The sequence below is a fragment of the Vicugna pacos genome, chromosome 19 (genome assembly GCF_048564905.1).
Source record: "Vicugna pacos chromosome 19, VicPac4, whole genome shotgun sequence".
Lineage (NCBI taxonomy): Eukaryota > Metazoa > Chordata > Mammalia > Artiodactyla > Camelidae > Vicugna > Vicugna pacos.
Window position 1 is genome coordinate 45,418,902 of NC_133005.1, and position 20,673 is coordinate 45,439,574.

The 20,673-nt window shown below is 56.4% G+C and overlaps 2 protein-coding genes across 11 annotated transcripts in view; both read left to right on the plus strand.

Annotated features, from left to right (window-relative positions):
• The window catches only part of SS18L1 (SS18L1 subunit of BAF chromatin remodeling complex), a 28,484-nt gene extending 18,570 nt beyond the window's left edge, over nt 1-9,914 (plus strand). For 2 of the 5 annotated variants that reach the window (XM_072944519.1, XM_072944520.1), the window contains one exon: nt 4,283-6,018. In XM_072944519.1, coding sequence (XP_072800620.1) covers nt 4,283-4,785 — 503 coding nt within the window. In that variant the 3' untranslated portion in view covers nt 4,786-6,018. Of the gene's footprint in view, nt 1-4,282; nt 6,019-6,129 lie in introns of those variants that run through there. The other 3 variants (XM_072944522.1, XM_072944521.1, XM_072944523.1) reach the window with 3 other exon arrangements.
• A 1,575-nt stretch (nt 9,915-11,489) lies between these two features.
• MTG2 (mitochondrial ribosome associated GTPase 2) lies at nt 11,490-19,926 on the plus strand. 6 transcript variants are annotated; one of them, XM_072944524.1, is made up of 9 exons: nt 11,490-12,241; nt 13,493-13,668; nt 14,317-14,486; nt 14,911-15,015; nt 15,970-16,117; nt 16,695-16,810; nt 17,308-17,526; nt 17,771-17,909; nt 18,621-19,926. In XM_072944524.1, the coding sequence occupies exons 3-9, from the start codon at nt 14,322-14,324 to the stop codon at nt 19,013-19,015; spliced, it is 1,287 nt and encodes a 428-aa protein (XP_072800625.1). In that variant the 5' UTR covers nt 11,490-12,241; nt 13,493-13,668; nt 14,317-14,321; the 3' UTR covers nt 19,016-19,926. The 6 variants fall into 6 exon arrangements, with proteins under 6 accessions (XP_072800625.1, XP_072800626.1, XP_072800627.1 ...); XM_072944525.1 differs by having other exon boundaries at nt 14,320-14,486; XM_072944526.1 differs by having other exon boundaries at nt 13,610-13,668.
• The last annotated feature ends 747 nt before the right edge of the window (nt 19,927-20,673 follow it).

Consider the following 20,673-nt stretch of genomic DNA (forward strand, 5'->3'; position numbering starts at 1 on the left):
AAACACCTGCTGGCCAGGTAAGGCGCATCTCTGGGTGGGGCCTCGGCAGGTGGAGGGTGAGGCAGGGCGCGCTGGAAGTGGCTCCCCAGGTGGGAAGCCCTGGTCTGGAGCGTTCGCCCATGTCCCCGCCGGCTGACTTAAAGCCGCCAAAGTGACGTCACCAAGTACAGAATGGGGAAGAAGCAGGCATAGTCTGTTCTCAAGTGGGTGCCAGCTAGACCCAGGCCGTAGGGTGAGGGTACCTCCCCCCACCCTCAGGAGGCCCCGAAACGTGGGGGATGTGAGGTCAGCCGGCTCCGATCCCAGCCTCCCTGATCAGTGGTGGGAAAACCTAACTGCTCCAGGAAGGCCCTAGAGAGGAAAAAACAAACAATAAATACAAAACAGGTGACTTGAAAATGTGACTTTTTTGGTGGCATTTCTTCAATTGTAAAAGTACTTGAAATTTACCGATTAGCTGTTTTGAAGTGCACCTCCAGTCAGTGGCATTAAGCACTTCACATTGGGCTGCAGCCGCCACCACCGTCACCTCCAGAACCTTCTCGTGCTCCCAGGCTGAAACTTTGCCCCAGTCAACACTAACCGCCCGGCACTTCCCCTCCCCAGCCCCTGGCACCCACTCTGTCTCGGATTTGACGATTCTCAGTATCTCATGTGAGTGGAATCATGCAGTGTTCGCCTCTTTGTGACTGGTCTGTTTCACTCAGCATAATGTCCTCACGGTTCATCCATGTTGCAGCAGGTGTCAGAACCCCCTTCCTCTTTAAGGCTGAGTGACATTCCGCTGTGTGTCTAGACCACATTTTGCTCATCTGTTTCCCTGTCGATGGACACTGGGTTGCTCCCCCCGTTTGGCTATTGTGAATAATGCTGTTGTGAAAATGGGTTTACAGATAACTCTTGGAAATCTTGCTTTCAGCTCTTCAGGGCACAGGCAGACCTCTGAGATATTGCGGGTTTGGCTCCAGACCACCGCGATGAAGTGAATATTGCAGTAAAACCAATCACGTGAATTTTTGGTTCATAGTCTGTGAAGGGTACAGTGGCATTATGTCGAAAACAAAGTATACATACCTTACTTTAAAAATAAAAAACAAATGAGTAATTACATTAGTAACATAAAAGGCCACTGATCGCTGATCACAGTAACAAACGTAATAATAAAAAAGGCTGAAATGTTGGGAGAATTGCCAAAGCGACACAGACATGAAGGGAGCAAATGCTGTTGGAAAAATGGCCCCAATAGACTTGCTTGCGATGCAGGGTCACCTCAAGCTTTCAGTTTTTTTGGTTTTTTAAAAAGCTTTTTAATGGGGTTGGAGAGAGGTAATTAGGTTTATTTATTTCTTTAGTGGAGGTGCTGGGGGTTGAACCCAGGACCTTGTGCATGCTAAGCCTGTGCTCTACTGCTGAGCTGCACGAGGCCTCGGACCCGGAGCCGCACTGCGGTTATCTGCGCAGCACAGTAAAGCAGGGTCTGCCTGCGAGTCCCTGGAGCTGGAGGGTCTGGATCATGTGCTCATTCCATTGTTAACATTTTGAGGAACTTCTGCACTGTTTTCCGAAGCACAGCTTTGACTCTTGGTTACACACGGTAGGAGAGTGTAGAAAGTCTGGGAAGTACGGGGGAAGTCACCCTGGAGGCTGTGCTGTGGTCACTCACCTGTGTTTCCCCGTGCGGCGTCTTGTGTTCGCACGTGTGGGTCTTGGCTCCCGGACACGCGCTCAGACCAGCCTCCTGATGCCGGGGAGTCGGTTCCCTAAGGACTCTACCCGGGGCTGTCCCCCTGCCAGGCAGGCACCTCACACCCTGGCCCCACCTGTGCCCGGAGCAGGTGCAGTGACCTGGCTGGATTAGAATGCTTGTGACAAGTGTAAGACGAGGGACCCGAGGAGCTTGAGCATCTCAAAGTCAAGTTGTTTACGAGCAGCTCACGCCCCCCGCCGCTCTCACACACTGGCTGGCTGCGTGTTGGCTGTTCTCCATGAACAAGTGGATTTTCCCCGGCTTTCTCCCGCACCGCGATGCAGGCAGCCATCTGCGTGGCGGTCAGTCTTGCCTTTAGTCACGACCAGAGGAAGCACACCTGTAGCCCCCCGTGAACACCTGGGCACCACTGACGCTGTCCTCCAGGGGACCTGCTTTTTTTCACCTCAGCTCTCGCTGTTGGCAACGGTGTCAGCGAGCCATCTCTGCACACCACGTGCCCATCACCTTGGAGGTTTCTCGAGAACGAGGCCCCGAGGCAGGACCCTGGGCGCACGGGCAGCTTCGTGGGCCCTTGACTGGCTGCTGCTTGTGCCAGTGGCACACGTGCAGGAGGCTCGAGGGATCGGGCCGATCGGGGAGGGCTGTGCCCACGAAAGGGGGCCCCTCATGGCAGGACACTGCAGAGCGCAGCTGCGGCCAGGGGCCATGGGGAGGTAGGTCCTGGGGAGGGGGCCCATGAGTCTAGGTCGTGTCGCCAGCAGTGCGGCTCCAGGTCTGAGGCCTCGTAACCGCAGGGCCCTGACCTGTCAGTGGGTGGCAGCTGCCCGTGAGGTTCCATTTCACCAGGCACACCGAGCAGGCACACTTGAAGTGGATAAATGTTTGCTGGTTTGAGCCATTTTAAAAACAGCCACATGTGTGAAATTCAGAGTCTGGTGCGGCGGGCGTTTGAACGCCTGGGTGTCAGTGCCGCGAGGAGAGGTCCCACCCAGGCAGCCCTCGGCCCAGTGGGGCTGGTCCCTGCAGCCCCTCCCCAGCCTTTCGCGCCCTGCGCCTCCGCGGCTCCGTTCCAGCAGATCCTGAGAGCTAAGAGCGTCCCGCGGACAGCCGCCTGGGACAAGTCCTTCGGAGCCTGAAGCGCATGTTTCTGTACCTCGTTTTGGGTCACAAATTCTTGTCTTCTGAGATTGATGAGGAGTTTGCGAAAACATTCAGTAACTTCCTTTAAGGCAGGTGTGGCAGCCGGCACGGCCTCCTCCTGGAGCTGGAGGCGCTTTGTTCCACCCTCTTGTTCACGCCGGCTGCATGGGGCCACACAGGTGTCCGCGGCACCGGCGCCCTCAGCGCACAGCGTGCTGGGTCGCGTCGGGGCACAGACCGCCTGCGGCCGCTCGGAGGACAGGGCTGTGGGCGGGAGTGGTGAGGGGGACACTGAAGCCGACAGAAAGAACTTCCTAGGAACTGGATTCGTCCCCCAGCGGGAAGAGGAAGCCGTGGGCACGGGTGGCTGGTCCTGGGGTTGTTCACGGGAGGCGGGCCCCGGAGTGAAAGGCATTAACGTGGAGGACCAGCGGCTGGAAGGGGCCAGGGCATGGCCGACCCAGCCGGGCCGGACGAGGGGTTTGGGGCCACCCCGGAGCCTCTGCAGGATCCTTGAAGTCCCGACAGCATTCCCCCCCAACCCAGACGTCTGCAGCAGCAAAGGCTGGACAGAGCTGTTGTCCCGTGACATGTCCAGGGGGCACAGCTGTGGTAGGTCGCCTGGGTCGTGCCGGGTGTGCAGCATCAGGTATCTGGGTGCCCCTTCTGAGTGAAAACAAAGGGCACCGAGAGTGAGCGCTGACACTCCCTGCCGGGAGCGACTCTGGAGGGGTGCCGGGTCGGGACAGCAGTGGAGAGGGCGGGGGCCGTGAGGCTGGGGCTGGGCAGGCTGGAGGTGCCTGCCTTCCTCCCTGGACCTCTCCAAGGTGGACTTGGTGGTGGACTTGGTTTGTTTTCACGTTTCTGAATCATGTGAGTGTATCTGCCTGTTTAGAAATCGAATTAAAACTATTCAGTGTTGATGGTCACTGAAAATCAGAGACTAACCCTGTGGCCACTCAGATCCTTCTGGGGGCTGTGAGGGGAGCGCTATCCCGGGCTCTGTCCACCTCCAGGGCCCTGGCCTCCGCCGTCACCCAGCCTTCCCTGTGTCTGTGTCTGAATCTTAAACAGACACCAGTCAGTGGGTCGGTGGGTCAGTGGGTGGGGGCCCCCCCTTAACCAATTACGTCTGCAAAGACCTTGTTTCTGGGAAAGACACGTTCACGGGTTCCCAGGTCAGGACTCCAGCGAATCTTTTGGGGCTTGCTGGTCTTTGTCTTGATTGCATTAACCGCTTCGTTGTGGCCGTGTGTTTGTCTCTCTGTAAGACAGTAAGAGGAAGTGTAACGAAACATCTGAACTCTCGTGGGGAAGAAGAAGCGCTGAACGGCGGACTCGGTCTCGGGGTCCCGGCGCTGCCCGCACCTCCAGGACGACGGAGCCACCGTTGCTCTCCGGAAACAAGCTCGTGTCTCCTTCCCTCTGCAGGAAACTCCCAGTACAGCCAGCAGCAGGCGGGGTACCAGCAGGGCACGGCGCAGCAGCAGACGTACTCCCAGCAGCAGTACCCCAACCAGCAGGGCTACCCCGGGCAGCAGCAAGGCTACGGTGAGGGGCGCTGTCCCCCGCAGACCCGGGCCCCACAGAACTCAGCCCCGGGCTCCCGGGGTGCCACTGGGCTGGGGCAGCTCCGGCTTTCCTTGTCTTTCTTGACCTTGGCACTTGTGAGGAAGGCTGGGTGGGCACTTCAAAACCCCCCCCTGAGGTGGGGTTTGCCTGGCCTTCTCCTCAGGGTGGTCTTGGGTTCTGGGTTTTGGAAAGAAGACCACAGGGGTGGAGGGCCTTGGCATCACCTCGGTTGGCATGGCTTGTCTCTGCCGAGGCTGACCTCAGTCACTGGGTCACGGGTGGCGCCGGGCCTGCCAACCGTGGGGCCGCACCTTCCCTCTCCCCCTCCAGACTCCGGGGTCACCGAGTCCAGCCCCGCTTAAGGGGGCACTGTCTACACAGATTGTTTGGATTTCGTCTTTGGGAAGATGGGTCTCTCCCTGTTCACTTAGTTGTGAATCGTTTGTTTATGCTGGTAGGCGTTGGCGGGTATTAATCTCACACATTGGGTTACAATCCAACATTACTTTATTCTGTTGTTCAGACTGTCCCAGCCCTGCTCTCAGGAGCTCATCCAGTTGACACCTGTGTCCCTGGGACGCACCCCAGGCTTTGAGTGCTTTCTTGTTTCTGGGACCACAGGTTTCCCCGCAGTGTTAGAAGCAGCCACTTCCCCAAAGAGCCGTGGTTCCTGTTACTGGAGAACAGTCCAGGGGCAGGTGGACCTCATCTGAGCCCAGTCCACTTGACATTCACCTGGCTCAGTGTGGGCTGTCTGACAGCAGCGCCTGGAAGTGCCCGGCCCTCCGTCGGCCTTGGTTCACCAGAGAGGGCTCCCGGAGTGGGAAGGGGCCAGGGGAGCCCGTCGGACAGAAAAGTGGGCTAGGGGAGCTTGGTGAGCTCAGGGAGACGCCCTGGCCCGTGGAGGAGATGAGCACGATGTAGGCTCAGTCTCCGCGGGGTCTGGCCGCCCCACAGAGCAACGTGCCACCAGGACCAGAGCCCTCTCTGGTCTCCCCGGGCAGGTGGACCTGAAGCAGTGCCCCCTGGCCATTTGCCTGCGGGTCGTGCCCTGACCCTCTCACGAGAGGTGCTGGGCTGTGCCCCCCGGAGCCCAGAGTATCTCTGACGTTTCCGTGTCCGGAGGGCAACGTCCTGACACCCCACAGGGGGACGGCCTCACAAGCCCACCCCAGTAACAGCTGTCCTCCGGCCTGACATGGACGAGCAGGTGTCAGTTCAGCGAGAGGGCGAGTTCAGTGGGTGCAAGGCGTCCCTCCGCCACCCCCGGAAACATCCTAGTTCAGCTCAAACACCGTCCCTCCCCAAACCGCACGTCCAGGCCGGCGGGTCTGCAGCCTCCCCGTGGAGCCACCTGGGAGGCTTTGGCGAGGTGGGGCGTCGGCGTGGCCCCACGTGTGAGGCAGCGCACTGGGCTCACAGGTGATTCCGATTCGCGTGAGGCGGGAACGCTGGTGTCATCAGTTCTTCCCAGAGCCTCCCCGGGCTCCACTGAACGGTTCCGCCTGCTATGTGCCTTCGCCATTTGCTGTGACTTCACCTCATGTTTGCACTGACCACCAGGACAGGCGCGGGGATGCTAAGAGCGGCCCCCAGCCCCGTCCGGGTGGGGTGGGGTGGGGTGGGGTGGGGTGGGGTGGGGTGGGGTCCCGCCCTGGGCGGCCTGGGCGGGGCGCCGGCGGCCTCATGGCCTGTGTGTGTTCCAGGGCCCGCGCAGGGTGCCCCCTCGCAGTACTCCGGCTACCAGCAGGGGCAGGGCCAGCAGTACGGGAGCTACAGAGCGGCCCAGACCGGCCCGGCCGCCCCGCAGCAGCGGCCCTACGGCTACGAGCAGGCAAGCCTTCCGTGTGTTTCCAGAGCGTGGGCCCCTGTGTGCCAGGCGTGACGACGGCCTCCCCTGCGGTCGCGAGGGCCAGTGAGGCGGGCGAGTTGGCTCCCAGGGTCCCTTCTGGAACGTCCGTTCTCTGAGTCTGTGAGGTCTAGAAGTCGCATCTCCGTGTGCACCTGTCAGACACCGCTGGCCGTTCACTTCCTAAACTCACTGTCGGAGGCTCGTCCCTCAGGTGTTCCCGTGTGCCCGGCAGCATCCGAGTGTCTGCTGCAGGCTTGGGGGACCCTGACCACCAGACAGTGAGAGCTTGTATCTGGTCCGACAGAGCGGACGCTCAGGGGGCCACGTTGGAGCAGCGGCGGTGGTTCTGGAGGAGGACCTGGAGGGGCAAGGGGACAAGACACAGGTGGCAGGGCTGGCTTAGCCCACGTCGGGGAGGCCCTCTCTGCCGAGGTGACAGTGAGTCGGGCCCTGGTGTTGCTGAGGGGACAGCGAGGGCGTCAGACCTGAGCAGAGCCGCTCCTGCTCCCAGAATGGCAAGGGTCTGCCCTTCACAGGTAACGAGAGGGCCAGGAACCGAGGGTAGGAGTGAGCCGGCCATGGGGAGGCTGTGCAGAGGTCCCGAGGCCACCAGGTTTGTCACACTGGAGATGGCGAGGAAGAGGCTCGGTGGCTACAGCTCGGGGCAGGAGTCCAAGCGGCAGGGCAGGAGAATTATCCTGGGCATATTCTTGGAGACTCCTTTGAAGAGAGCCCTTGGCAAAAGCCCACTGGTGGCTTCTTGTGCTGGATCAGAGACACTAATGACAGTTCACACGGCCAATGAAATGTCAAGGCTCCACATAGATTATGGGTGCTTTTCCCAGGGAACTGAGTAGGTAAGGTCCTGTATTTTATTTTTTGAACGCTTCTTGCTCTGCTCCCTAAAGAGAGAGAATGCAACAGTTATACTTAGAGTTTCCAGCACCAAGTCAATAAGCCCAGGGAAGGGTACTTAGGGAAGCAAATGTCTTTGGCTTTTAAGAACGCAGTTCAGATGCTCCTTGTGGGCGCGCAGGACATTGAGTCTTGGAGGCAGCGCCAAGGTTGTCTGTGACTGGGAGCCAGCAGCAGGCATCCTGTGCGTGGCAGGGTCAGGGTGCAGAAGCGATGTGAGGCACCTGGCCCACCCACCGCCCTGAGCTGCTGCGTGACGGCTTGAACGGACGCCCCCCTCCCTGATCTAAACCAGTAGCTGCAGCTTGGACGGTGGCGTTCAGAAGGGCAGTTACCTGCCTGCCCCATGGAAACTGGCAGAGGCTGTTTGTCACTTGCCTTTTATGCCCCCTTCCATCTCCCACCTGGGTACTGGCGGGGGCGGGGGGCCATCTTCCCTTTGGGTGCAGACTCTTCCGCAGGACTGTTGAGGTGTAATCGGTGTCTTGGTCTCTTGCAGGGCCAGTACGGAAATTACCAGCAGTAAGGGACAGCGTTCTTGTGGAGTCTCGCGATGGCATGTCCATCTGGGGATGGACAGGCTGGGGACAGTTCTAATGAACTGCGACCCATGGGTTGCACCTCCGTCCCACGCAGCGTCTGCATGTGAAACGTGCACACCTCCTGCTGGGCATGACAATGAGCATGCACCTCTGGTGCAAGACGGCGCGCTGATGGTGTGACGTATTTGGTGCTGTGTATAGTGTTGTGCGTCTGTACAACGGGGAGCTGGTCCCTTTTGTCCCCCACCCCTGCCCCAGTGTTTCTAGCTAGCTTTAGGGGTCCTTTTGTCATCACAGTGTTCTGTGCCCAGGCATGGGACACCTACAAGATGCCATAGTCCTCGTACTCACATACACAGACCTGAGGTCTGATTCTTCCTCACGCACTTGTGCTGTGTGTAAAGCTGTCCTTCACTGGTCACACTGCAGCTAGACACGTGCGCACGGCCCCGGGTGGCAGCCTCTTCCTGTGCCTCGATGGGGCAGGGGGACGGGGCAGGAGGCATCTTCTGTGCTTTGGGTCAGTTTCTGTTACACAGTGGAAAGGATGAACGTGCTTCATTCGGGGAGGCTGTGAACCGTTGTTTCCAGAGCTCACCCGTCACCTGTCTCTCACCAATTCTGTGTATCCAAAAAGTTACATGTTTTTGTATTAAAAGGTAAAGAGGGATCAGTGACTGTTTCCCAAGTAAATACGAACGTTCTGTCAGCCTAACCCAGGGAGAGTGGAATAGCTGAAGGGAGGAGAGGGTAGTTCTCTGAAATCACTTCGGCTTTGGATCTTGTTTATCTAACGGTCATTTCTGGGATTTTAATATTTAACATGCCCAATTCTAAATTTATAATTTAAAGTACTGATACCAAATTTTCCAAACAGTCGGCATGTTGTTTATTTTATACTGTTTCTTCCAGGACCTACTTACTCAGATCATCGAGCAGGCATTCCCTTTAGGGATATCTGAAATTCACATCTCACTTTGAAAAGGAACACCGCTGATTTTATTGTGTTCTTATATTCCTAGGACATTAAATCCCATTTAAATCCTGTGCAGACATTAAAGACAGCTCATGTGGAAAAGTCAGTTCAAAGGAAAAATTCTACATTTCACTAATAAGTCATGTGGACATTTTATCAACCTTTACTAGTTGATAATACCCATATTTACTGTGAATCATTTAAAAACATCTTTGGCTAAATGCTGACTTATTTCCAATACAACCAGGAAAATACAAAAATATCAAGTTCTTGATTTGTCAGGTCTACTGAAGATGTTTTCAACTGTTAAGTTTTCTGTTTTAAGAGTTTAAAGTAGTTCTTTATCCGGATTTGAATGCTTTTTGCTGGGACAAACCTTGACAGTCCATGCTGGGAAATAGGGACACAATGACTGTTGCTGTTTTACAGATAAAGAATCACGGCTCAGAAAAAAGACAGTCCCTGTCGGGTACAAGTCCTGTTCTAGGACATTCTCCCTCTTCTGTGGAGACAGAATCACACGTACATCGGGATGGAAGTGTTAATTTTGTAGACATACGGGTTTTAGAAACCCTTAACACTGGTAAGGGCTTACAAATACGTGTCTGTATTAAATGACTGAAATGAGAATTCTTAGCCACCGAGCGACACAGACACTAGCAGTTTCATTTAGGGAGTCACCTCCCTTGATTTGGTTCTGCTCTTTCCTGAGAGTTTTCATAAAACTAATTTGCAAACCCAATCGGGGATTCAACTTTCCCTGTTGAAAATGTTAAACATTTCAGATAACTGTGAAAATAGTTAGTTTTTGTTCCTTGCCAATGTGGAACATGCCTTTTATGTTTTTTTCTTTGTAAGTGCTGTATTAATACTTTCGGAAGGAAAAGGACACTTAAAAAACTTATCCCAGAACTTCAATCTGAAATGTCTTACATTAAGAAATTTCTTGAATGTTGTGTATATATTTTAAAAAGCACTTTGTGAAATAGTTTGTACATTTATTTCTTAATTTATACATGATTTTGGGTGTTAATATATTTAATGATTAATAACAGAATGTTTATTTAATGTGTTGTCCATTTTTATGTAATATCGTGGGGAAAGGTGATGCCAGCAGTTCTTTTTCATTAATTGTATTATATCTTCTCTTCTGTAACATGAATGTTTGCAAAAGCTTAGGCTAAAATGAATTGTTTGTGCAGCGTGGTTAATGTTTTGCTTTTTCACGACTACGTCCACGGTGGAGGCCAGTGAAGGTGGAAGGAAGACTTGGAAACCGATGCTCGTCTTCCTCCTCTTGCCCCGACGCCCAGCAGGTGGGGGGTCTGAGAAATGACCGCTCTCGAAGTGAGGCGAGCCGAGGGCCCCCGCGGGTGGGCGCTAGACCCAGCCGCCGGAGACCAAGCAGTGGGAGGCTGGGGCGGAGGACAGGGGAGTACTCGGGCGGTTAGGGGAGTCCGGTCACTGGGGGGTGGGGTGCGTACAGGGGAGTCCGGGCACTCCTCGGGAGTCAGGGGGGTCCGGGCACTCCTCGGGGGTCAGGGGACTCCGGGCACTCCTCGGGGAGACGTCTGGGGAGTCCAGGCACTCGGGGGTCAGGGGAGTCCGGGCATTCCTCGGGGGTCAGGGGGGTCCGGGCACTCCTCGGGGAGACGTCTGGGGAGTCCAGGCACTCGGGGGTCAGGGGAGTCCAGGCACTCGGGGGTCAGGGGAGTCTGGGCACTCCTCGGGGGTCAGGGGGGTCCGGGCACTCCTCGGGGGTCAGGGGGGTCCGGGCACTCCTCGGGGGTCAGGGGACTCCGGGCACTCCTCGGGGGTCAGGGGGGTCCGGGCACTCCTCGGGGAGACGTCTGGGGAGTCCAGGCACTCGGGGGTCAGGGGAGTCCGGGCACTCCTCGGGGGTCAGGGGGGTCCGGGCACTCCTCGGGAGTCAGGGGGGTCCGGGCACTCCTCGGGGGTCAGGGGAGTCCGGGCACTCCTCGGGGGTCAGGGGGGTCCGGGCACTCCTCGGGGAGACGTCTGGGGAGTCCAGGCACTCGGGGGTCAGGGGGGTCCGGGCACTCCTCGGGGGTCAGGGGGGTCCGGGCACTCCTCGGGAGTCAGGGGGGTCCGGGCACTCCTCGGGGGTCAGGGGACTCCGGGCACTCCTCGGGGGTCAGGGGGGTCCTGGCACTCCTCGGGGGTCAGGGGGGTCCGGGCACTCCTCGGGGGTCAGGGGGGTCCGGGCACTCCTCGGGGAGACGTCTGGGGAGTCCAGGCACTCGGGGGTCAGGGGAGTCCGGGCACTCCTCGGGGGTCTGGGGAGTCCGGGCACTCAGGGGACATAACCGCGCACGGCCGGGCTTCTTCCACGAGGCCTGACCGCGGGGCGACCCCGGGCTCGGACACAGGGAGGCCGGGCCTCCGCTTCCGTGTACAGAGCAGTCCAGGTCGTCTTATTTGTGAGCACACGCGTCCTCTGACAATCATCCCACGGGGTCGTTTCTTTCTTCGGTCGGAGTTTGGCGTCTAGGTTGTTTGTGCTTTTGGTGTGATCGATTTATAAACTGGTTCTTCGAAAACCAGCCCGGGAGGTGAGTTTTCCTGGGGTGATGGGGGTGTGGCCGTCCTCGCGCCCGCCACCCACAGGACCCTGGCCCCCTGGGTGCGGACGAGGACCAGAACCAGGAGCAGGACCATCACACCGGGTAGGGACAGGGCCCTCCGCACATGCGCGCTGGGGCGGGGCCGACCCCGGAAGTGGTCCCAGCGGAGGCCCGGCCCCGGAAGTGACGTGCCCTCCGAGGGTGAGTGCGGGCGCGCGGACGGGGAACCGGGTGGCCGGGGACCTGGGGACGGGCGACGCGGCGCGGGCTGAGCGCCCCCTGGGGACCGCGGCGGCGCTCGGGCTCTGCCCCGCCTGAGCGCACGGCCGGCCGGCTCCAGACTTCCCGGGACTGGGGTCCCGCTGGATGTTGCTTCATCGTGTCCGCTCCGTGGTGAAGCCGTCACCCGACAGGGGCGGCGTTTACTGCGAGCGCCGCTCTCGGACGGGCCGGCTGCCTGCGCCTGCGTCCGGTCCGCGGCGGGCTTCGCACGTGAGACGGCTCGGTGCCGGTCCGCACGGTGCCGGTCCGCTCGGTGCCGGCCCGCGCGCCCGCACGCCCTCGCTGCCGCCGCCGTCGGTCTGCGGTGTCCGCCGGCGCGCAGGCGGGTGAGGCGCTCTCGGGGCCGCGTCCCCAGAGTGGGTCTTTGTGAAGGAGAGGACCCTTCCTGAGAGAAGGGGAAAGGAGGACACTGTTTTAAATGCGGGTCATTTCTCAGGCAGATGTTTTAGCAGAGAAAATATGTCAGAAGTTAAGGAGCACGAGGTTGATTCTTTTAAATTATCCTGCCTTGGTTCCCTTGGGCGGTGGTCGCGTGAGCATACCTCAGGGAGACGAGTCCTGTGAAGTGCAGGTGCAGCGCTGTGCCGGAGGACGCTGTGTGACTTTAGGAGCAAGTGAACATTCTCTGAGTCTCAGCCTCCGCCGCTTTAAAATGAGCATTAACATGTAAGGATCAGAAATCATGATGCCGTCCCCTTAGGATAATTTAAGGAGGATTTGTAAAGGCCCTACATGTGTCGGAGGGAGGGTGCAGGGGAACAGCAGAGTTGGTGTTTTATCCTGGAGCTGGTGATGGTGGAGTTGCTTCCAACCCCTCGACCCAGAGGGTAAAGGAGGGGCGGTCACCAGGACCCGGAGAGAGCATTACAGACTAGAGGTGTGACCTTCAGTCTGGGGATTTGAGAAGGGCAGGGGGTCAGCGTCCCGCCCTGCTGCTCCTCCTCCAGCCTCTGGCTGAGGGCGAGGTAGTGAGGGTAGCCTTGCCGGGTAGGCTCTTGAAACAGCAGGGTGGAAAGGGGTCCTAGAAAAGCAAGTGGAAAATCCCCAGCATGCGGGATTACCCTTCCTAGGGTTGTTGTAAGGAATACATTTTAAAATTTCTGTAGAAATAATTTAAAGGTGGCTCCTGGCAAATATAATGTGTCTGGAGCAGGAGAACTGAGGTAACACTTCATAGAACAAAGTGGAGCCCGTGCGCGCACCAAGAGCCTCTCAGCATTTTTAAAGCTCCGTCCTGTGGCGGTGAGCTGCGTCCTGCCCTGGACCCTGGGCTTTCACCGCCCCCGCCCTCTATGCTCCGCTGAACTGGGACCGGGGAACAGATGCTCCTAGGAGGAGTTCTGAGTTCATTTTTCTGAGCTCCCGCGGCACAGTAACAACCAGCGCTGTCCAGCAGAACTTTCTGGAATGGTGGAAACGTTCTCATCTGTGCTGTCCAATCTGGTACCCACTGGCCACATGTGGCTGTGAGCACTGGAAATGTGGCTTGAGGGACTGAATGTTTATGTTTAAAGTTTTTAATTTAGGGGGGATGGGTATAGCTCAGTGCATGCCTAGCATGCAGGAGGTCCTGAGTTGAATCCCCAGTACTTCCATTAAAAGTTAAATCAATTTTTAAAAATATTTTAAAAATTTTTAGTTAATTTAAACTTAGCACACGTGGCTATTAATTACCTTACTGGACAACACAAGCATAGTGTTAGGAGGGAAAGAAAGACCAGAGAGCAGTGTGAGACGAAGCTGGACTTGTTCGCCTGGCAGGGGAGAGCCATGCATGTGCTCAGCAGGTTTTTCAAACAGAAACTGAAGAGGCAAAAAGGAGGGAGTACTCCAAGATTCAGAGTGTCAGGATTCAGAGTTCAGGTCTCTGGTTGGCTTTCCAGTTAACTGATCACCTCTTCCATTGGTCTCCTTCAGGTTTTGTGTTGAGAAGCCTGGTTTTCAGCACAGCTGGGGACAGATTGCACTTCTTTTCCAGTTTCTTGACTTGAAACCTTACATTATTGATTTTAGTTCTTTCCTCTCCACTGATAGAAGCATTCAGAGCCAAGTTTCCCTCTAAGCAGTGCGTTAGCTGCTCCCCGTGATTGTGGGTAAGTTGTACTTTCATTGTCATTAAGTTTGAAATCTTTTTAAATTTCTGCTTGATTTCTTTTACTTACTGAATTGTTCAGAAGTTTTGTTTAATTTCCAGGTAGTTGGGGTTTTCCTAGATAAATTATACTTACTGACTTCCGTTCTGCTGCGGTTAGAGAATACACTCAGTATGTGTGATTCCTGTCCTTTTAAACTTACTGAAACGTCTCGTATGAGCCACGGTACGGTCATAGTGAGTGTCCCCGTGCACCTGCAGACAGTGTAGGTTCTGCAGTTACTGGGGGTGCTGGCCTGTGAGCGCCAGCTAGATCAAGACTGTTGGTAAGCGCTGTTTGGATTTTCTTGTCTCGGACTGTCTTTGATTGCTTGTTGTGCATTTCCACTTCTTCCAGAGAGAGCAGTGTTACAGTTTCCTACCATCATTGTGGAATGATCTGTTTCTCTTTAATTCTATCAAATTTTGCTTTCTATATTTTGAATCTCTTCCTAGGCTTATGCACATTTTTGCCTTTTCAGTTTCTGTCTGAGGCAGAACTTTCTGGAATGGTGGAAACGTTCTCATCTGTGCTGTCCAATCTGGTACCCACTGGCCACATGTGGCTGTGAGCACTGGATGCCTTATTGCCAATTTGCCTTTTGTTAAGGAGCCATGGCATCTTTGAGGCTTTTCTCAGCAAGCCCCCGGGCCGTGTTGGAGGGTCTGGGATGCTGGACCTTGCGGCCCGCCTCCCCCCGGCTGTTCTCGCTCTGCTGTGTGGACTGCGCCAAGCACCAGGAATCCCCCGGAAAGAAAATGCTCTCTGAGAAAAAACTGGTGAGACCTCTGTCCTTGAAGGAGTTTGCCTGCAGTACCCTTGGAAGGCATAGGACGTGTGTGAGCTCTCATGGTCTTGTCTCAGTGAGGTTATTGAAGGGACGCACGGAGCGCCTTGAAAATGAGGAGATCAGGTGAAGGCCCGTGGGTGCCAAATGCTCTGTGAGCTGAGAACTACAGCGGACCGGGGACAGGGCTCCAAGCGCCAGAAGTGCCGAGCGGCTCTCCCTTCGCCAGGAGGGCACGCGGGCGCTTGTTCCCCAAGCCTGTGTCTGAAACCCTCCTGTATGTGAGTGGCCTTTAAGTTACGACACCCGGGGACATAGGCCTTTCATTTTATAGTTCTCAAAGCCTTACACGTTTTTCTGTTCTGTTTGCCAGAACCTTCTATTTAAGATGTGAATGATCTTTAATTGAATTTAAGGAACTGCGTGTTTGTGGCCCGCTTTGTCTCTGCCTGAGGGGGGCTCCGGATAAGCCTCTTGAGGACGACAGCACTTGCTGTGGGAAAGCCCTTGGCAGTTGGTGGGTGAGGCTCAGATCTCAAGTTTCCCCACGTTTTGTCTCTTCCTGGACGTAGAAATTGGGTTGAAGTTTTACCTTCCGTGCAGTGCTCATCAGTGGTGCCTTCTTCACGTCCAGTTGATTTCAATTATGCTCAGAATTAGACGCTGAGTTTCTGAAATAGTAATTCATGGTTTTTCCATGTGGTGGTGCTAGAGCATCTTAAGAAGTACTGTGTACTTCTAAAAAAATCTACTTAAGGAGTAGTGGATGGAAATCCCACTGCCCTGGGCCCCACCCCGTCTCCCTGTGCGCACCTGCCAGAAGCAGGCAGGGACACCGAGCCGGGGCGCTTCCCCGCGGCTGCGTCCTGGCACGCCAGGCAGCTGGACTTGTGAGTGTTTGTTGAACGCTCACCTGGTTAGTTCCAGACGTTTGGGTGGGTTGTGTCTCCCTTAGGGACCCGGAGACGAGCTTGCTCTCAGGTACGGGTCTGCGTTACCACATTTAACGAGCAAACACGTCCTGTTTAGTCCTTCCCAGCTGGGAGCCTGCTGATCCCAGGGACTCACCCTCACCCTCGTTGTCTCCTCCTGGGAGCAGAGCTCTCTCTCCGTTAGTAAAGACCTGTTAGTTCACAGATGTGTTTCTCTTTGAAAAAAGCTGGGAAGACACTTTACTTAAGGAGTATTTCCTCAACCGTGTTTTATTTAGGTTAGTGTCAAGTCCGTCACTGGGGTGTGTCTTCCGTGCTGACGACGTTTCACATCTGCATGTTTGATTTAGATTTATCTACAAATAGCTGTGACTTGTGGGGACTCTTTCTTGTATTTGCGTTTTAGGAGACAGTAGTGATGTTAATACCATTAGCTTCTAATTAAAGCCTGTCACAGGTAAAAAAGGGACATTTCAAATGGCTGCTTGGTTCTTGAAAGGACTACAGGGCTGATCAGACCAGTGCACCTTATACTCTCTGCAGAAAAGGCACTTTGTGGACCACCGCCGCGTGCTTGTCCGTGGGGGGCGCGGAGGCGATGGGGTGACCTGCTTCCACAGCGAACCCCGGAAGGAGTTTGGAGGCCCCGACGGTGGCGACGGAGGCAGCGGCGGCGCCGTCATCCTGAGAGGCAGGTGCCTGGGGTGGCGCGGGGCAGTGGCCGTGTCTGCTTGTCTCGGGGGATGTTCCCACCTTCTCATCCCAACAGGAATTTGAATTCAAAAGTTGATGTGGACGCATCCTTGTATTAAATTCTGTGGATGTTCACAACTAAATAATCCACTGGAAACCAGTGTGGATGGTTTGCTTGTTTTTAATTTCAGGAGCGTGAGGTAGTTTACTTCTGGGGATCCAGCATTCTGGTTCTGTTTGTCAGAGGCTTCAGTCGGCTCCTGACTCAGTGAGGGCTGAGGGCATGATGGCTTCCGGCATCAGCAAACCAGTAAACCAGTACACCAAATAGCCACTCCCAGCATGATAAAGTACAGCTAGTTTCAGATTGGTAATGACATCATGGGTAATTTAGAATGTTTTGGAAATTGTAGTATTTTTTTAAAGTAAGAATTTCACTTTTTAAAAAGATCACACTACACCACGTTCCCATGTGCGTTCTGAACGTTCTTGGACTGAACGAGAGAAACTTAACCACGGGGGATGGTTCTGCTGTGAGCACAGAGGAAGGTGACGCTCCTTGCTCTGACTTCTAGCTGACCGACAGGTGAAGTCGCTGTCATCGGTCCTGTCGCGGTACCAGGGACTCGACGGGGAGAATGGTGGCAGGAAGAACTGCTTTGGGCGAAGCGGCGGGCCCCTGCACATCCGGGTAGGTGGCTGCAGAGCCTGCTGTCCCGTACCGGCTCCCAGGTCCCGCCATGTGGTCAGGGTGGCCTTCCCTTGGCTTGAAATACGCCTGACCTCCTCAGAGCAACCCTGGACAGGACTTTGTGCTGATTTCATACCACATGCGTGTGTGACCAGCTCACAAAATCATCAGACAATTGGGTTTCACAAAGGGGACCCATGAGCACCCCCTGCCCCGACCCTCTTGGGGCTCCTCCCTGTGAATGGAGAGCTTGTGCCTCCCTCAGCGTTTCCCTCATTTTCCGGATGCTTCTCTTCATCCTGATGTTCCAGAAGCACGGTTTGGAAAAGCAGTGTATGTGATGTACGTGGTATGCCTGGAGTGCCTGGGAGTAGGCAGCCCTGCAGGGTCTCTTTAGGGCCAGGACCTTCTCCTGGGACTTTGTGCCTCTGTGAAGGGGCGCTCAGTCCTGCCCCCTCTCCTCCTGGTCTCCTGATAAGCACTTTGTTATTTTTTAGGTCCCCGTGGGCACACTGGTGAAGGAGGGGAGTGAAGTCCTGGCTGACCTCTCGCACCCGGGCGACGAATACATCGCGGCTCTGGGCGGGGCAGGAGGGAAGGGCAACCGCTTCTTCCTGGCCAACGACAACCGTGCACCCACGACTTGTACCCCCGGGCAGCCCGGCCAGGAGCGCGTCCTCTTCCTGGAGCTCAAGACAGTGGCCCATGCTGGGATGGTGGGTGTCACCTGAAGCCCCGGGCGGGAGGCGGTGGCACCTTCCACATGCTGAGCGGGAGGACGCCTGCTGTCCCAGTGCGGGTCACGCCACCTGGAAGAGGGCGAGGGCTGGTTAGCAGACTTCCTCCGCCAGCACCCTGTTGGCTTTGTCAGGAGCCTCCTCCCATCGTCCTCTGTCCTGAGGTCCCGGCCTTGGTCAGTCGCAGACTCTGCAGTGACAGAGCGTCCTAACTCTCTCCCAGGTTGGGTTCCCCAACGCAGGGAAGTCCTCGCTTCTCCGGGCCATTTCCAATGCGAAGCCCGCAGTGGCTTCCTACCCGTTCACGACCCTAAACCCCCACGTCGGGGTCGTTCACTACGAGGACCACCAGCAGATCACAGGTAGGGCCACCGGGCTCTCTCGGAGGCGGGGCTGGGGCGCCATTCAGAGCGATGCTTGTGTAACTGCGCGTAGCGTTTTCTTCATTTGAAACTTGTGGTTCTCCATCAAAATCAGGTTTCAGGTTTGCTTCCCACCCCTCCCCCAGGCATCTGTTAGTTCAGGAATTTGAGTTTAAATTTCAAACCTGAGGAATCATCCCTTTCCACCGCCTCTGTTACCCTCTCTCATCTGCGAGGAGCTCAGCAGCGTCAGTCAGGTGGACAACGTGTGATGGAAAAAGCTCTCCCCGTGCCATTCGGAGAGAAGAAAGCTTTTTCCAGAAGACAATGTACCCATTAAAAATAGCAGCCCTGCTGGCAGTGTGCTTTGTGTAGCACTTTATATTTGCAAAGGACTCTGTGATAATTTCTATCAGTAATCAGATTATTAATAGGTTGCAGGAAGCTGTTTTCTCCCATTTTTGAGTCATTTTGAAGCCAGAAAGACTGGAATGTGTTAAATAGTTCTTATTAGATTGATCTGTCATCAGGCCTGCCACCCAAATATTTCAAAGCAAGACGGGAAGCCAAACCGCCTCGGATGGCAGTTGGCCAGATGAGCCAACGAGGCGGTGAGTTGGAAGACCAGCCGCAAGGCGTTCCTTGGGGGGCAGTCCTAGACCCCCGAGGCCCCGGGTGTCCCTCCTGAGCCCTCCCTCTGTCTCCTTGCAGTGGCCGACATCCCCGGCCTCATCCGCGGTGCACACCAGAACAGGGGCCTGGGCTTCGCCTTCCTCCGGCATATCGAGCGCTGCCCCTTCCTCCTGTTCGTGGTGGATCTCTCGGTCCTGGAGCCCTGGACGCAGGTGGACGACCTCAAGCAGGAGTTGGAGAAGTACGCAGAAGGCCTGTCCCGCAGGCCTCACGCCATTGTGGCAAATAAGATCGACCTCCCTCAGGCCAGGGCCAGGCTGCCCCAGCTGCGGGCCCGCCTGGGCCAGGGGGCCATCGCTCTGTCAGCAGCCACTGGCGAGAACCTGGAGGAGCTGCTGCTGCGTCTGAAGGAGCTGCACAACGGCCATGTGGCCAAGGGGCTGGAGCTTGGCCACCGGCCGCTCCGCTCGTAGCGCTAGGGGGTTGCTGGGGCCTCTGCCCACAAAGGCCACTGACTGGGAATGCACAGCACTGGGTGGAGATGAGAAGGTGCTTCAAAGACTCGGAGGTGTTGGTGCATCTGCCTTCCCGCCAGCCTGGGGCTCCCCCCACCACCGCGCCCCTGCCCTGGGCCCCCGCTAATTGGCAGGGACCACACAGCTGGCTGGTGTTGCCGAAGCTGCCGAGTGCACAGAAGACAGCCCAGCGGACAGAGCCACGTTCCCAACGTTGGCCCGGGTGGTGGCAGCTATCACAGAGGTTGACACACCCCGTGGAGCTCATTTTGCCCTGATGCTTGTCTGCTGCATGAGGCTGGAGGACAGGGAGTGTTTACCGGTGCTGAGCGCTGCAGGTGCAGGAGCGCCGTCTGAAGGCAGCGACAGGGCCACCCCCACCCCCACGTTGTCCCCATGGCACTGCGCTCCGCGCAAGCCAGGCTTCACAACTGAATGCTCCCAATATCCGACCCAGGGACACTGACCTGCTCAGTAGGAGCGAGCGGGTTATTAGCTGCAGGCAGGGAATCGGAGCCCTGTCTCCCGTGGTGGCTGGAGTGGAGAGAAAGCACAAGTGCCGTCTCCCAGAGATGCTGTGGGGCTGGATTTGTGCTCCACTGTCCTTGTGACCTGAAGAGAATGCTGGCCCTGGCCCCACTGACCGCTGCGGTGGTTCAGAGAACCCCTGGGTCGTCCAGGTCAGAGTTAACCCTCATGGCCAGAGTGACGGCAACTGCGAGGCTGCCGCGTGGCTCCAGGCCTTGACGGGGCCGCAGCTGTGTCCTCGTGTCCCCGTGTCCCCTGCCTGCACAGCAGCTGCCGGCCTGCAGGTCCAGTAAAATAGTCCAGGACTTCTGTTTCCCCCAAATAAAGTCTGCTGCCTCTGATGTGTCCTTGAGGGCCTGAGGGAGAGGTGGAGGGGACAGAGGGCTGTCAGCACAAGGGGCCCCGGGCCTCTGGGGATTAGCCTCAGGGCCCCGCGGCAGCAGGGCTGCTGGGCATGCTCAGGCCACGTCTTTTCTGCACGTAGGGGCTGGGCATGCCTCCAGTAACACCCCAGTGCCCGAGCTTTCAGGAACAATTCAGTTTTGATCTGACATCAAATCTGCAGCCAGAACAGGAGTTCTTCACCCAGAGCCTTGTTTTCATGTCTTGTAGTGCCAGAAGCCCTTGTGTTCTGGAAACCAGAGACGGGCTTTGCATCTGTTTGCTCTCTGTCTCAGGCCATCACAAAGGATTTCATGGAGTAAAGCCAGGTCTGAGTAGCATTAATTATCCATGGCCTTTCATCTTGGTTGCTGGGCCCCCACCACACTCATCTTCAGGGGGGGAGGCACTCAGGATGCCTCCCTGTGGCTGACCCGTCACGGGGCACTCGTGGGACGGCAGGAGAGTCCCAGAGGGCAGGGTCTCTGTCCTATTCTTGGCTGTGCCCGCAGCAGCCTCAGGACCTCATGCAGAGAAGGTGCTGATAAACCCTTGTGGGATGAATGGTGAGTGGTGGCTGACTTCAGGTGCGTTTAGGTGCCTTTCAGTTTGGAGCCATGTCTGAAAGACGGGGTGGGAGCTGGAACGCAGACCGAGGGAAGCCCTGTCCTGCCTCCCTTGGGCCCCCGCACACCGGGCCCGCCTCT